Source organism: Rattus norvegicus, chromosome 6 (genome assembly GCF_036323735.1).
Source record: "Rattus norvegicus strain BN/NHsdMcwi chromosome 6, GRCr8, whole genome shotgun sequence".
In the NCBI taxonomy this organism is placed as follows: domain Eukaryota; kingdom Metazoa; phylum Chordata; class Mammalia; order Rodentia; family Muridae; genus Rattus; species Rattus norvegicus.
This window is the reverse complement of record NC_086024.1, coordinates 106326053-106341669: the sequence shown is the minus strand read 5'-3', so window position 1 is coordinate 106341669 and position 15617 is coordinate 106326053. Positions and strand designations below refer to the sequence as shown.

General features: G+C 44.2%; 1 protein-coding gene across 14 annotated transcripts; it reads right to left on the bottom strand.

The window, feature by feature from the left end:
- Window positions 1–202: 202 nt before the first annotated feature.
- Window positions 203–7672, bottom strand: Srsf5 (serine and arginine rich splicing factor 5). 14 transcript variants are annotated; one of them, XM_039111859.2, is made up of 8 exons: window positions 4148–7672; window positions 3777–3921; window positions 3309–3379; window positions 3104–3202; window positions 2854–2923; window positions 1550–1623; window positions 1110–1220; window positions 203–1001 (listed from the first exon to the last, which is right to left on the bottom strand). In XM_039111859.2, the coding sequence occupies exons 2-8, from the start codon at window positions 3900–3902 to the stop codon at window positions 740–742; spliced, it is 813 nt and encodes a 270-aa protein (XP_038967787.1). In that variant the 5' UTR covers window positions 3903–3921; window positions 4148–7672; the 3' UTR covers window positions 203–739. The 14 variants fall into 14 exon arrangements, 13 of the variants coding, with proteins under 13 accessions (XP_038967787.1, XP_063117657.1, XP_038967784.1 ...); XM_063261587.1 differs by having other exon boundaries at window positions 203–998; XM_039111856.2 differs by having other exon boundaries at window positions 4666–7672.
- Between the last annotated feature and the right edge of the window lie 7945 nt (window positions 7673–15617).

The following is a 15617-nucleotide window of genomic DNA, read 5'->3' as shown; positions in this document are numbered from 1 at the left end:
CCAGGTAACTGTCACTCAACCTAGTTGTCAGTTTCCATCCATTTGCATTCTCCTTCACTAGCTTCAAATAGCAAAAGATTTCTTTTAAAAGCTCATACCACACCACTTCAAGGTTCTACATGTGTAGTTTTTAACTTAAAATACACAGAATGTGATAGAATAAACCATACAGGACTTCTTGAGAAAAACAGACCAAAAGCAGTTTTATAATACTTAGTATTTTATTATCAGTAACAAACAGCTGCTTTAAGTCTATCTACAGCTGTTAATGGGCAAGAAGACACCCTTGACCCTAACAAGGAAAACTCAAACTAAGCTTTTATATACAAGCAAATTTAGAGCTCTTTTAAAGTGTCCAAAGCTATTCATTAGTTTAATTGAGCAATTAAACTAATCTTAAGTTAACATATCTGAACAATGAACTAAAATATTCAAAAGTTTTTCTAGTACAAAAAATTAAATGCTTTAGTTATAAAAGAGCTCTATCAATATACACAAACTATATACTTCAGACAGTCACAAAAGTGTGAGCAGAAGGCTTATCAAAAGACATTTAATACAATTAGTTTTCAACAACCCCTTGGTGGTCCACATCTACAAAGAAATCCAGCCCAACCCCATCCAAATCCCACCCCACAGAAAAAGCACATACTTACCAGAATTTTTAGCAAGTATGGTTTGGGAATTTGTTTTGTTTTGTTTAAAAAAAGGCCCCCAGGGCAAGTTATTTACAGTTTAATTAATTGCCACTGTCAACTGATCTGGACCTGGACCGGGATCGGGACCTCTGGCGATCCACAGATGCTGGAGATTTAGATCTACTCGAAGAACCACGTTTCTGGCTCTTCTCAGGCACGGGAGACCTACTACCAGAACGGGACTTGCTCCGGCTCCGGCTCCTGCTCCTTGATCGGCTGTAAGACTTGCTCCTGCGTGAACGGGATCGGCTACGGGACCTAGAGGAACTCCTGGTCCGAGATCGTGACCTGCTTCTTGACCTGCTATGAAAAAATGGGGAGGAGGAAAGAGAGAGAAGAAATTAACCTGCATGACAGAGCTCTAAAAGCCAGCAAGTAAGACTTTTGGCTTAAAAATAAACGAAAGAGTACCTGTGTCTTTTGCTGCCTTCAATTAATTTGATTTTTCTCCCATTAATTTCCTTTCCAGAAAGTTTCTCAATAGCATTCTTTAAGTCACCATAAGAGGCAAACTCAACTACCCTAAAATGGAGAAAAAAAATTCCCTTTAAAGATTATATACCCAATAGCCCTGTAGACTGCCTACCAGATCAAGGTAAGCCTGAGTTTATTCCCTGCTGTTTACTGCTGGATTAAGTCATTTCTGACACACACAGCGCAGTTTGGTTTTAGACAGTCAACTCTGTGGGGTGTCCGCCAATGTACTATGGAATGTGTTACCTATTAAATGCCAGTATTACCAACAGTCCCTTGTGATAGAACCTTTCTCCCCAAACTACCAAAGTCAAGCACACGTACAATTTTAGATACTAGCAATACCACAATAAAAACTCCAAGGCATCAACACTCACCCTTCATTTAGTTTAGGTCGATGTGCATCCGCAAAGGTTACTTCCCCAGCTTGTCTCATGAAATCTTTGAGATCCTTAACACAAGACAATTATGTTAAGGAGAGAAAGGGAAAAGTGACACACAAACAACCACATGGTATAAACAAGACTACTGGAAGAGAAGTTGTTAGATAGTACAAACATGGCATATACCACACTTGTATTCTATCGGAATTCAAAAAGTATGCCAGGGCACGAAATAAGCAAATAGCATATTGCTTTTAAGCAAAATGCTAGAGGAAATTCCAGTTTTTAACATTATAGTATTAGTCTAACTGAGCTCAGTACAAAAAGGGGGAAAAACAAACAAAAAAACAAAACAAACAACAAAAAAACAAAAAGGAACAGTACATCTTTTAAAGACTAGTCTTATATTTAAAAAAAACAAAAACAAAAAAAAAAGTAAAACAACATTTACAAAGACACCAGTTATTTTGTGCCCCATATGTCATTAAAAAAATTTACTTTACCTTTATTAACATTTCCCTAGGCTAGTCAAGCAGCAAACCATTAAGCGGTCGGAGAAACCTTCATGACATAGGCCCGACTGGCTCTTCGCCACCCACTTGAAGGATACTACCCAATCGATGGAAGCCTTTAATCGCACAGCCCTCCCTATTAGCAGACTACTGGCGATGCAGACATGTTTTACTCGTGTGCAGTTACCAAGGACCACTTTACTGCGATCAGGATTCCAACGACCAACTAATTTCGTATCTTTCAACTCTTTCGACCAGGACCTCTTATTCGGAAGCGTTACAGGAAGACAGCTCTCAACTTAGGGATCAGATCACGTTATCAACGTTCTGGGATCGCTGCAACCCGGCACTTCAAGTAAGTGCACCGATTACGTCTAGACCGGCAAACACAGATCTAGAGGTGGCCAACTGATCACTGTAGGAGCTGACTGGCAAAGTCAACCAGGCCCAACCAAGAGTGACCAAGACAACGATTAGGATAACCCACAGGCACTCCTCGTCATAAGGCCAACGACACAGATAGGCTGGCAAATAAAGGGTTTAATATTTGGTTAAAATTGATTTTAAAAAACATGAAAAAATAACCTCAAAACATTTACATTTGATCACTAATATTAAAATCTGAAACATCCCCCAGTTACATTTAACTAAAGTTTAAAATTATAATTGAATTAAATCCATTAATTTAAGATAAAGCAATAATTTAAGATATATTAATAAAACATTAACTACCCATTAACATTCTTAAATGCCACATTAAAATATCAAAACTGTATTTCAACAAACCTGCCAGCTGACTCTTGAGGATAAATTCTCAACTATAAGTCGATTTTCTGTTCTTACAGGTGGAGCATTTCTGAAGAAAAAAGTAAGCATTCAATGTCAGATGCTATGTGACAAGTTTAAGCCAAAACAGTGATTCTAGAGACTTCTACCAATCAAGTTTCTCAGCATGTGGACTAACTAGACAAACTAGTCTGAGAACCATTTAATTCTAATGGGTCCTATCCTAAGCCCCATCAGCCAAACCACATACCGTCTATCATTTCGAGGTCTGCGACTGCTAAAACGGTCGGAGTATCGTCCTCTACCTCTTCCACCTCGAGACCGAGCCCGAGCATGTTCAATAGTAACCCTACGAGGTGAAAAGTGCATTAATACACTACACACAGGAGCACTTACTCCAATGTCCAGTCTGCTCTACTTCCCTGGAGAACTAGTTATGAACCAATCTTGCTTACCTTTCACTGCAAAGTTCCTTCCCATCAAGTTCATAAACAGCGTCATCTGCATCCCTTGGGTCCTCAAATTCCTAAAATGTAGGAATTGGACACTGGGTAGAGCTTTTGGAAATGCATTCTACAGCATATTAAAATCATGGAAAAGTGTTTGGATAAGCCTAATCTAGGAGCGACTGGGAATCAACTCCAGCCAGCAGTTACTTTTAATTCTTAATAGAACCCACTGCCGTTTGGCCACATCCATCATCTTTCTGGGGGAAAAAAAATTCAAGTGGACTCAAGTGAGTTTAAAAATCATTGCTCATCACAAAAGCTCTACCCACTTTGGTTTTTTTAGAGACAAGGCTTCTCTGTGAATCGGCCCTGCCTCTGCCTCCCAAGCACCAGAGACTAAAGCATGTGCCGCTGCCGCCACCACTAGGTCACCTACATCTTGACAGATAATTCAACTCAGTTGGAAGTACTTACCACAAAACCAAAACCTCTTTTCAAATCAATATCTCTGATCCGTCCGTAACCCTTGAAGAATCTTTCCACATCTTTCTCCCTCGCTGCGGGATTTAGTCTCCCAATGAACACTCGACAGCCACTCATGATCCCCGGCTAGTGTTTCCTGTTAGGCAGTAATTCAATCAAGACAATGTCAATGAATGGCACAGGGGGAAAAGGTTCAGTCAAGCAGTCAAAGAGAACCAAAAACCTTTACCAACTCTACTAACACGGTCGCCATGGACCTCTGAAGTCGTTCAAGACTCCCACATTCAAACTTCAAGTTTACACTCAACTTCCCAAACGACCCCCTCCCAGGTTCCACACCAACCGCAACGCCCACTTGCCACCTTTCTACACTGCGCAGCCGCGCTCCGTTCCCGGCTCCCGGGCCCCCTCCCATCTGCCGCAGTTAAGGAAAGGCGGAGAAATACGGGTGAAGCCGACCCCGCCCTCTGCAAGGCCTTGTCCAATGGCAGCCGGCCGCGCCCGCGTCCCGGCCTCCCCGAGCGTCACAAGCCGGAATCTCGCGACGCCACAACCGAGCTTGCGCAGTCGGCGACGGGCGCGTTCGCAGCACAAAATGGCGACGGCCGAGTCTGCGGCGGGGGAGGAGCGAGCGAGCCGAGCTCCCCCCTCAGCCGCGGGCAAACCGGGCCCTGGGCGCCGAGCCTGCAGGCCAATAAGGAACTGCAGCCTCGGGCAAGGCCGGATACCAGCGTACAAGCATAAGGACCGGATAAGAACCACCTAAGGGTGGCGGGGAGGGGCGCGCTGCTTCCCTCTATAAACGCCCTCCCCCACGCCCGCCCTTCCGCCTTGTGTCCCCTCAAGCAACACCAAAAGGGAGACGTGCCCCAGCGCCCACCTCAATCAACTGCGCTCTGTTAGACGCCGTCCTCCGCAAAGAGCGAAGCCCCGGCCGCTCGCGACCCGAGCGGCCATGAAGAAGCCTCGATCCGAGAAGCCTTGCCCTCAAAGCGAGCCACTCACCTACCGGACAGGGTCTTTGACGGCTGAGACCTGGAGAGGTCCGTAGTCTGCGTCGGAGCTGTCTGCCTCCCTACACACACGAACTCAACTCCTCTACGTCTCTCCACAACTGACGCACTTAGCAGCTCGGACGTTCACAAAATGGAAGGAGCGTCCTTACGTCACTTCCAGGGCGGCTCCAGAAGCCCGGGTACCGCCCCGTTGGAGCCTAGAACAGAAGTTTCCGCGGAGCCGGAAGTCCTAGTGGGGCGGGGTTTCCTTAGGGTGACCCCCTGCGAAAGCAGTGGGTGGTCTGTGGGTAGTGGGAGGGCGGTGGTTAGAGACGGTCGCTCCGTTGGCGCGACTGATACACCGTGGAGCATCTTTGGATACGAAAAGATGTGTCCAAAGATTTTTCTTAGCTCCCTCGAAGATTACCAAGTAAAAGAAGCCCAGGCTTTGCAAAAACACCTGTTTCTTTTAAAAATTCATGTTGTCTCACTCAGCAGCCCTGGCTAGCCTTGAGCTAGAACTCCCATCTGTCCCGCCTTCAGAGTGACAGGATTACTAGCCTGAGCATCAAGTCCATGGATTTTGTTTGGGGTTTTTTTTGGTTTTTTGGTTTTTTTTGTTTTGTTTTTTTTTTTTTTTTTTTTTTTTTTTTGGTCCCCTTCTGCAAGTTATTCTTACCAATGTGCTTAAAGGAGAGAGGGTTCTTTGAGCCTCTACTGAATTCCTCTCTCAGTGCTGTGACAGTTCTGATGAGCCTCAGAAACTGAGTTGTTTTCAGCTAACAGAGGGATTTTACTTGATGAAATTGAGACTGGGGGTAAAAACACTCCTGGGTTGAATCCCTAGGGCCAGTCTTGGGCTCAGCTAGATGGGAAAGATTTCAAGTTGTTTCTAAGTCCAACTGGCCGTTGTCTATTCCTTTCTGTCCAGGCCTCAAAGTTCAGGTGGTGGTGTCTGCCATTAATCTCAGCTCTCCGGAGCCCGAGACAGGAGTATGTCCTGTGAGTTCCAGGACAGCCTAATCTACAAAGCCCAGGACAGCCAGGGAAACCCTGTTTCGAGGAAACAAAAACAAACAAACAAACAACAACAACAAAAACACACACACAAAAAAAACCCCAAGTCAACAGTTATTCAGAAATGGAATGGTGCCCTTCACATCTGTAACTCTATCCAGCCTTCCTTAGTGAAGTTGGGAGGTCTAGAAACGCTGATGATAAAGACAGTTGTGGAAAGGGTACTTCTCTTTAGTGTTTTTATCTGTAATGCAAAGCATCATCTAGATTTGAGATGTACCTAGAATAGGGTCACAGAGAAATGAACTGATAGCTCAGGAAGGAGAAGACCAACCCTGGGTCTGACCTCATTCAGATGGGATAAGCTTGTCTATTCAGTTTTTTTAAAGCAAATAAAAACAGCAACGGTGGGTCCATTAAGAAAAACACGTAGTTATCTTTGGTGTGAGGAATTAAAGATGGATTTAAGACAAAATATACATTTGATAAATAAAATGTTTAAGAGCTCACTAGAGAAGGCTTGGGAGTTAAAAAGGATGCTGATTCGGCAGGAGTTTGAATCCCAGCACCTACTTAAGTGCCAGGCCAGCATGGAAGTCCACCTGTAAGCCCAGCATGGTGTTCAGGAGCCACTGGCTAGCTGGACTAGGAGAATCAATGACATCTGAGAACAAGTGAAAGACCCTAATATATAAGATGGAGAGTGACTGAGAAAGACAAGGGAGCTTAACCTCTGCCGCCCCCCACACACACACTTGATTCCACATGCATGTAAAAAGACACACATCATGTACACTAAAAAAACTTTGTATCGTACCAGAAATGTCTGGGGGAAGAGGGAGTAACTATCTATATACCTGCTTTTGGATAAATATTTTTCCCATGTCATTCTTTAGGTGCAAGGGCACCCTTTCCAAAGACATTCAAACAAATAATGGATATTTAGTAGAGAAGAGATGCAGAGATCACAGATTAAGAGAACATTTATTATCCATCACAGACCTGAGGCCACACCCTCCCTGAAGCTGTAAGGAGTTGATAAGAAAGCTTACAGTAGCCAGGCCTGGTGGATAGGGATGTTTTTAATCCCAGTGTTTGGTAGTAGAGGGAGGAGGTGGCCAGCTCTAAATAGTAAGTTCAAGATCAGCCAGAGCCATATTGTGGAACCCTGTCTGGGAGAGAGAGAAAGAGATTGATTCTGTCTCTGAATCTATATAGGTCTATCTTTTACTTGTTAAATACTGATTTCTTTCATTATTAAAAATCTCTACATGATGTTTTAAATACCAATGTCTCTAGAGTCATGCAACACAGACATTTCATTCCTGTCAACTGTAGATCACATTATTTGATGTTGGTCCTCTCTGATCACGGTCAAACTGCTTTCTCCAGGTTGGTCATTCCCTCGTTGACTCAGAGCAGCTGTTGACCACCTTCAGGGGGCTTCTCAGGGAGTCAAGCCTATTTACCCTCTTCGTGGAGGACTAAGGAAAGCTCAGGTAGCCCTCTCTGGAGCTGTATTAGTAGTAAAGGATTACTGGGGAGGACTTCCTGGTACTGTAGGCTGCCTTTGACTCACCCACGGCACTGTAAGTCACCCCAGCAAGCTCTTTGGTTCACCAAGCTGAAGCTGAGTGGGCGCCTTTCTTTGATGTCCTCTCGTCTAGGTAACATCACACAACAGAGCTGAAAGTTCCTATCGCCTAAGGACAGTGTGGCCAGGATAGCATCTAGACATAAGGCATTCCTCACATGTTTGTGGTGATGGTCTCACCAGTGTAAACAAGCCTGCCCTTCAGCCAGTCATAAAGAACACACAGTACTACTGTACAGTATGTAGTACTTGATAATTAAAATAAATGACTATATATTTACTATTATTGTTTTAGAGTGTAGTTCTCTTTTTTTTTTTCTTTTTTTTTTTTTTTCGGAGCTGGGGACCGAACCCGGGGCCTTGCGCTTGCTAGGCAAGCGCTCTACCACTGAGCTAAATCCCCAGCCCCTGTAGTTCTCTTTTTTAAAGGTGTTTTACTGTGTGTCTTAGTTTGCTTTCTATTAATGTAATAAAACACTAACCAAAATCAACCTGGGAAGGAAAGGGCTTATTACAGTTCACCATCCATTATGAAAAAAGTCAGGGGTGGAACTGAAGCAAAGACCATTACTCATCTGGGGAAACATGTGTCTGTAGATTAAAGTTGAAAGAATTCACATACAAGAAATTTGAAAAATACTTAGTTGTTTAGAGCATACTTCTCAGTCACAATGGAGGCCGTTTAGAAAATATTCAGAAAATAGTGGAGTAATCCAATATTGGCCTCCAGTTCTACACTGGCTTGCTCTCGAGGCTTTGCTCAGTCTGCTTTTTTAAACCCCAGAACCACCTGCCTGGGGTGTCACTGCCTATAGTGTGGCTAGGTCCTCCCATATAGACTATTAATTGACATAATAATGCCCCACAGACTTGCCTACAACCCAATATGAAGGCAGAAACACCTTCCTCTTCCCAGATGAATCTGGTTTGTGTAAAGAGAACAAAAACTAAGCAGCACGCTGCATAACTGCATAATGCCACACTGCAGCAGCCCACACATCTGCTCTCCCATCTGGGTTCGTGTAAGTACACTCACCGGTGTTCACACAGTGACCAAACCACCTGCGGATGCGGTTCTCATATGACATCACTCTGGCTATGTTTATAGCATCCTGTCACCTGGATCCCTGCTAGCAGAAATGTTGATTTAAATGGTCTGATGAGGAGCAGAGTTTGTTAGAAAGGGCTCGGGGAACTGTTACACTCAAACAGCAAACCACCTAACTTCATCTCTGGCTCTGTCTTCTCCTCATTCAGGTTTGTCTGAGGCTCAGTTAAGACAGTCATGCTTTAACACTGGGGAAAAAAATAAAAAACGAAAACTTCTGTTCAGGGTGTCTAACACTTCCTCCCCAACCCTCCTGATACTGGCAACTGCCAACTCTTAAGCCATTATGCAAAAGCACCATGCTACCCACATTACAGTCTCAGGACCACCTGTCTCCCACAGAAGTGTCCTGAGATGTTTGAGAGTAAAACATAATCTTTCTGCCCAACTATGCCTCTTCCTGATTTCCCCGATTTCCTAGGCCCCGGCACAAAAGCAGCAACGGAACACGGCATGACCTGCACACTAAAGGGGCCTCAGGAATAAAAACAGAAGCCAGCACTGACAAATTTTCAGTGTCCTTATCAGTAAGGCCAGAGATGTCTGGGTGGTGGCAGAAATTCAGAGATGCAGAGCCTCTCTAAAGAACGGAAACTGAGGGAGAAATACCACAGACTCTGCAGAGAGAGGGAGAACAGAGGTTAGCATTAGGGAGCCTGAAAATGCCTTCCCAGCAGGCAAGGTAGTGAATGCCTTTAATACCAGCACTCTGGAGGCAGAGGCAGGGGGATCTCTGAGTTGGAGGCCAGCCTGTTCTACAGAGAGAGTCCCAAGACAGCCAGGACTACACAGAGAAACCCTGTCTCAGAAAAAAAAAATTAAATTAACAGAAAATAAGAGATAGATAGACAAAAAATATAGATAGAAAAAGAAAAGAAACCTTTTTTTAAAAAAAAAATTTATTTAGTCTATATATGAGTACACTGTAGCTGTCTTCAGACACACCAGAAGAGGGCATCTGATCTCATTACAGATAGCTATGAGCCACCAATGTCATGTGGTTGCTGGGATCTGAACTTGGGACCTATGAAAGAGTAATCAGTGCTCTTAACCACTGAGCCATCTCCCCAGCCCAAGAAACATCTTCTTAAGCAGAGATAGTCAGCAGCAATTCCAACTAATTCAAAAGTTGTTGACAAAACTCAAATTCTTGGCAGAGTCATGCATAGTGTTTGGTGTCAATTTTTGCTATGAATCAAGGCCATTTGATTGATTGGCTGATTGAGAAACAGGGTCTCATGTATCCCAGGCTAGCCCATCACTCAAGTTTCAAGGATGACCTTGAGTTTCTTGACATTTTGGTTATGAACCTAGTCTTTAAAGACTGAGTCATCTCTCCAGTCTGTCCTCGTATTCATAATTCTCCTGCCTCTACCTCCTGAGTGCTGAGTTTGCAGGCATAGGTCCCCAGTCTTGTTTTTATTCCATGCTAGGGATCAGACCCAGAACTTCCAGCTTGCTAAGCAGATACCCTATCAAATGAGCTACACTACCACCCCAACACCAATTTCAATTCTTGTTTTAGCTTCTCCTTCTGCCCCACATTTTACTCTAACTTAAAAGAGTCATTTTGGGCTGGAGAGATGGCTCAGCAGTTAAGAGCACTGACTGCTCTTCCAGAGGTCCTGAGTTCAAATCCCAGCAACCACATGGTGGCTCACAGTCATCTGTAATGGGATCAGATGCCCTCTTCTGGTGTGTCTGAAGGCAGCTACAGTGCACTCGTATACATAAAACAAATAAATAATTCTTTATTTTTTTTTAAAGTCATTTTGACACACACCAAATACAGATTACCTTCCGAGAAGAGCCAGACTCTGGAATCTCTAGCTCTTAGACCTGCAGGCTTAACTGATTAGCTGTCAGGACTTCGTTTGCATTGTCTAGTTCACTCCTGGACTGCTCACATCAGCTGTTCAATGATCTCACTCCTCTACCTATGAATCAGGAATTCAGGGGTGACACTTGAAGTGGTTTCCCCCACTTTCCCAACTTAGAGTAAAATCTGCTTCCAGGCTCACTCAGAATAGCCTTGCATCTCACCTCAGTTTTTGCCGCCATTCACGGTGGGTCACTTCTCTTCCACGTGGGCCTTTCTGTAAACTACCTGAGTGTCTCCACTGGGTCATGGCTGGCTGTCCACAGAGGGTGCTTTCTAGGAGACAGTGCATCTGAGATAGAAGCTACAGTGACTGTATTCCAGTTTTAGGAACAAAGTCTTCATGCACTGTAACGCAGTTATATTCCTTTTTCTAGGACACCGACACTGTGGACTCAAACAACAAACAACAGACATTTAGTAGTTCTGGAGGCTACAGTCAAAACTCAAAGGGTCCTTGCCCTTCCTCTTCCTAGATGGTGGTATTTGTTGGCAATCCTTAATGTTCCTGGCTTGTAGAGTTCAGCATTCCAAGCAGAGGGTTGACTTTTTCCACATTGTTATGTCATCTTCCTTCTCTGCATACCTGTGTTTGTGTCTAAATTTCTCTTCCCTTTAAAAAGGGTGCCAGTCTTGTCAGAGCTGGGTTACCCCAGTGATTTCCGTGGAACCCAATTGCCTCTGTCCGTACGACCCTTCTTCTAAATAAGGTCACATTCTGTGGTACTAGAGGCCAGGATTTCAGCACCGATTTTGCGACAACACATTTCAATGCATAACACACAGCTTCTACCATATACACAGTTCAGCCCCGGTTCAACATTGGAAAGTAAAACACAGGCAGCAAAATCCAGGAAGTGATCAGAGGACACCTGGAAAGTAGCCAGCAGGGTGCTTCCCGCTTCACAGCAAAAAGGGAAATAGGCTGCCCTGAAAATATTTGTTTCTTGCTCCTTAAACAGTTGGATATTCTCCCAAGGTGTGAGGGGGTTTTGTTTGTTTTTTATGTTTAGAAAAAAATGTATCAAACTTAGTCTTCGGGGGTTGGGGATTAAGCTCAGCGGTAGAGCGCTTGCCTATCGAGCACAAGGCCCTGGGTTCAGTCCCCAGCTCCGAAAAAAAGAAAAAAAGAAAAAAAAAAAAAAAAAAAAAGAAAAGGCATTTAAAAAAAAAAAAACTTAGTCTTCAAAATTCAGCCTCGACAATGCTGGAATTGCAGGTGTACACTACTAAACTCAGCTCTTGAGACTTCTGTTTTATTTTACTGTTGCTTTTAAAAATAATTTTATTTTAGTGTGTGTGTGTGTGTGTGTGTGTGGTATGTGTGTGGTATGTGGTTTGTATATGTGTGTGTGTGTGATATGTGGTGTGTGTGTGTGTGTGTGTGCACGCGCGCGTGTGTGGTGAGTGGTATTGCTATGTACTGTGTGATGTGTGTATGTGTGTGTATGTATGTGTGTGTTGTGGGGAGTGGGTGTGTGGTATGAGTGGTATGTGCAGTGTGTACTGTGTGTGTGTATGTGTGTGTGTGTATGTGTGTGTTGTGTGTGTGTATGTGTGTGTTGTGTGTATGTGTGTACGTGTGTTTGTGTGTGTATGTGTGTATGTGTGTGTGTGTGGGTGTGTGTGTTGTGTGTATGTGTGTATGTGTGTGGGTGTATGTGTGTATGTGTGTATGTGTGTTTGTGTGTACATGTGTGTACATGTGTGTATGTGTGTATGTGTGTGTTGTATGTATGTGTGTATGTATGTGGGTGTATGTGCATATGTGTGTGCATGTGTGTGTGTATATATATGTGTGTGTGTAAGCATACATATGCCATAGCATACAAATGGAGATTAGAGGACAACTTTTGGAGTTGGTTCTCTTCCTTCCACTATGGATCCCGGAAACAAAATCAGCTTGTTAGGCTTATGCAGCAAACATTTTTACAATCTGAGTCATCTCTCTAGCCTCTTATTTAACAGACTCTCACTTGGCCCAGGCTCCATTCAAACTTGCCCATAGTAAAGGATCACCTCGAGCTAAATCTCCTCCCTCTGCTTCCCAGGGCAGGGACTTGCAGTCATGTACTGCCAGGCTGAACTAAGACTTTAAAACCCTGACTGTTTTAGCCCTGTCCACAACCACTTTAGTCCTGAATGTTCAAATATACTTAGCTTACATTTTAGAGCTTAAAATAATGTATCTCCTCTTAACCCACGAAGCTGCCCCAATACCATTCCCAGGCACCACGGCAGTTCCTTGCTTCTCACTCACCAGCTCTCAGACGCCTCTGCTACTTCCTCACCACCTTCCCACAGAAACTGGTCTCAAAGTTCACCTTCAACTTAATTGCAAAATCCAGTGGCCTCTTCATAACCATCATCCAGTTTCATCAAAACTGCCATTCATCTTATTATGGGATGGTAGAGTGCTCGGAGCATTAGATTAATTAGCCTACTCTGGCCTTTACCCGACTAACACCAGTTAATACTCTCCCCTTAAAGAAAGTTGAAACCAGAGCCCAGAGGTGGCGGCACAGGCCTTTAATTCCAGCCTTTGGGAAGCAGAGGCAGGCAAATCTCTGAGTTCTAGGCCAGCCTGATCTACAGAACAATCAGGACAGTCAGGGCTATACAGAGAAACCCTGTGTCAAGCCACACAACTCACTCCACCCCCAGCCCCAAAAGAATAAGAAGAGCTTTGAAACCAAAGCTCAGAGTCCCAAGAGCTGGCAAATGCTGGAGCCATGAATGAAGGCAAACCTGTGATTCTGAGACATTTTCTCAAGGACTTCCTCCAGGGGTGTCAAAGCCCTCACTTACAGCAGGGGCTGGAGGCATGACTCACTGGTTAAGAGCACTCACTGGCTGCTCTAGAGGACTGAGGACCCAGGACCCAAAGTCAAATCTTGACACTCACATGGAGCTAACAGTAGTCTGTAACTCCTCCTTGGGGCACTACATGAATGTGGAACACAGATATGCCTACAGGTAAAACACCAGACACACAAACTTTAAAAATCTTAAAATACAAAACAAAACCTTGAAGTGAGCTGGGCATGGTGGGGCTGAAGAGATAATTCAGAGGTTAAGAGTGCGCAATTCTGGGGGTTGGGGATTTAGCTCAGTGGTAGAGCGCTCACCTAGCAAGCACGAGGCCCTGGGTTCCGTCCCCAGCTCCAGGGGGAAAAAAAGAAAAAAAAAAAGAGTGCGCAATTCTCTTGCAAAGGATCCTAATTTGGTTCCCAGCACCCCAGTTAGGTGGTTCACACCAGCATGAGGAATCTGATATCTTCTTCTAACCTCCACAACACACACACACACACACACACATACACAGAGAGAGAGAGAGAGAGAGAGAGAGAGAGAGAGAGAGAGAGAGAGGGAGGGAGAGAGAGGGAGAGGGAGAGGGGAGAGTCATATAAAAAATACATATATTAAAATACATATATTAAACCGTTTTTGCTGGGTAGTGGTGGCACATACCTTTAATCCCAGCACTTGGGAGGCAGAGGCAGGAGGATATCTGTGAATTGGAGGCCAGCCTGGTCTATTATGTGAGTTCCAGGACAGTTAGGGCTACACAGAGAAGGGGGGAGGGTGTGGGTGAGAGAGATGACACAGCAGTTAAGAGCACTGACTGCTCTGCCAGAAGACCGTGGTTCAGTTCCCACATGGCAGCCCACAACTAACTTTCATTCTGAGGATCCAACGCTCTCAGACAAACATACATACAGGCCAAACACCAATCTACATAAAAATAATTTTAAGGGGTTGGGGATTTAGCTCAGTGGTAGAGCGCTTGCCTAGGAAGCGCAAGGCCCTGGGTTCGGTCCCCAGCTCCGGAAAAAAAGAACCAAAAAATAATAATAATAATAATAATAATTTAAAAAAATCATTCTTAAGAAAACAAGCAAAAAGAAAACAAAAAAACAAAAAACTTTACAGCACTTTCAAATGAGAACATTGTTAGGGTTCACACCTGGGATAAATGGCCAGGGTGCCTATTTAATATATCAAAGCAGACCTGTCCACCAAGTTCTCCCAGCATCCCTCAGTCCCTACCTGCTACTGGGCCCTCCTGGCTGGCATACCCTACCAGGTTTAGCCCCCTACCCTAAACTTCTCTAGCCTGGGGGCTGGGTTGCTCTTCTCCCAACTGCCTTTCCCTATACAATGCAACCATTTTGGTTACCTGGTTCATTTCATCTACTCTCTTTTGGGCATTCTAGCTGCTGCATCTGACCCCTCACCCCTCTCCTCATGAGTCTGAGGGTCATGTCCACTCTGGACTCTCCCGGGTGCCCCTCCTCCGGCTGCACTCTCCCTGAAGATTAGATTAGATCTAGAATAGACTCTCTCCTCCGCCATACCTAGGAGCAGTCATGTCTTTCCTTTTTCATTTCTTTTTCTCATTCAAACAGTTTACATCACTGGTGTGTTTACACATCTTCCTCTGTGTGTCCTAACAGTATGACCTGTGATGCACAAATGAACTCAGCATTAGTGATCACTAATAAAGATCAGAGCATGGTAAGTGGTATAGACAGCAATACAGATAACGTCAGTAAGCCAGATCCCGCCAGGGACGCAACTGAGTCAAGTCAGCTAAAAGCAGAAGGGGTCAGGGGTGTGGGAGCTGCTGCTTCAGGTACGACCCTTGCTATTGTAAACTCTGACAGCATTAAAGAGTAGATCTCAGATTTTAGGAATGTTCTGGACCTTCCTAAGCACTGATTTCCTTGTGTGAAAGGTAGTTCAACATAGCATTTTATGGCCCTGTTACGAGAACATGGTGACAGAATGCAATGGGCCATACTCAGCACAATTCAGCCATAATAATTAACACTGGCAGCCCTGAAGAAAGGACAAAAGTCAGTGGTAGTTAAGCCGCTGTAGCCAAGAGATACACAGGGCAGTGGCTAAAAGAACTTGGATGCTTCTATCTTAGGTCCCAACTTCCCTGTAGGTAAAACACAAAAAAACTGAAACTTTCCAAAAGTTGAACCACTCAGGAGGTTTAAAAATTATAAAAAACAAACAAACGAAACCAGAAACAAATCCCAGATTGAGAAGAGACATAAAATATTAAAAGGGGAGGGGGGGTCAGAGAGAGTAAGGAAAATAGTCTCATGCAGGACAAGATGAAAAAGGAATGGGTCTTTCTACCAGAGTTTTTCCTGGACACTGCACTAAAATAAATGGCCTCCTCCCTTAAGAGTTTGCATTCTAGGCAATATGCATGAACATGTCA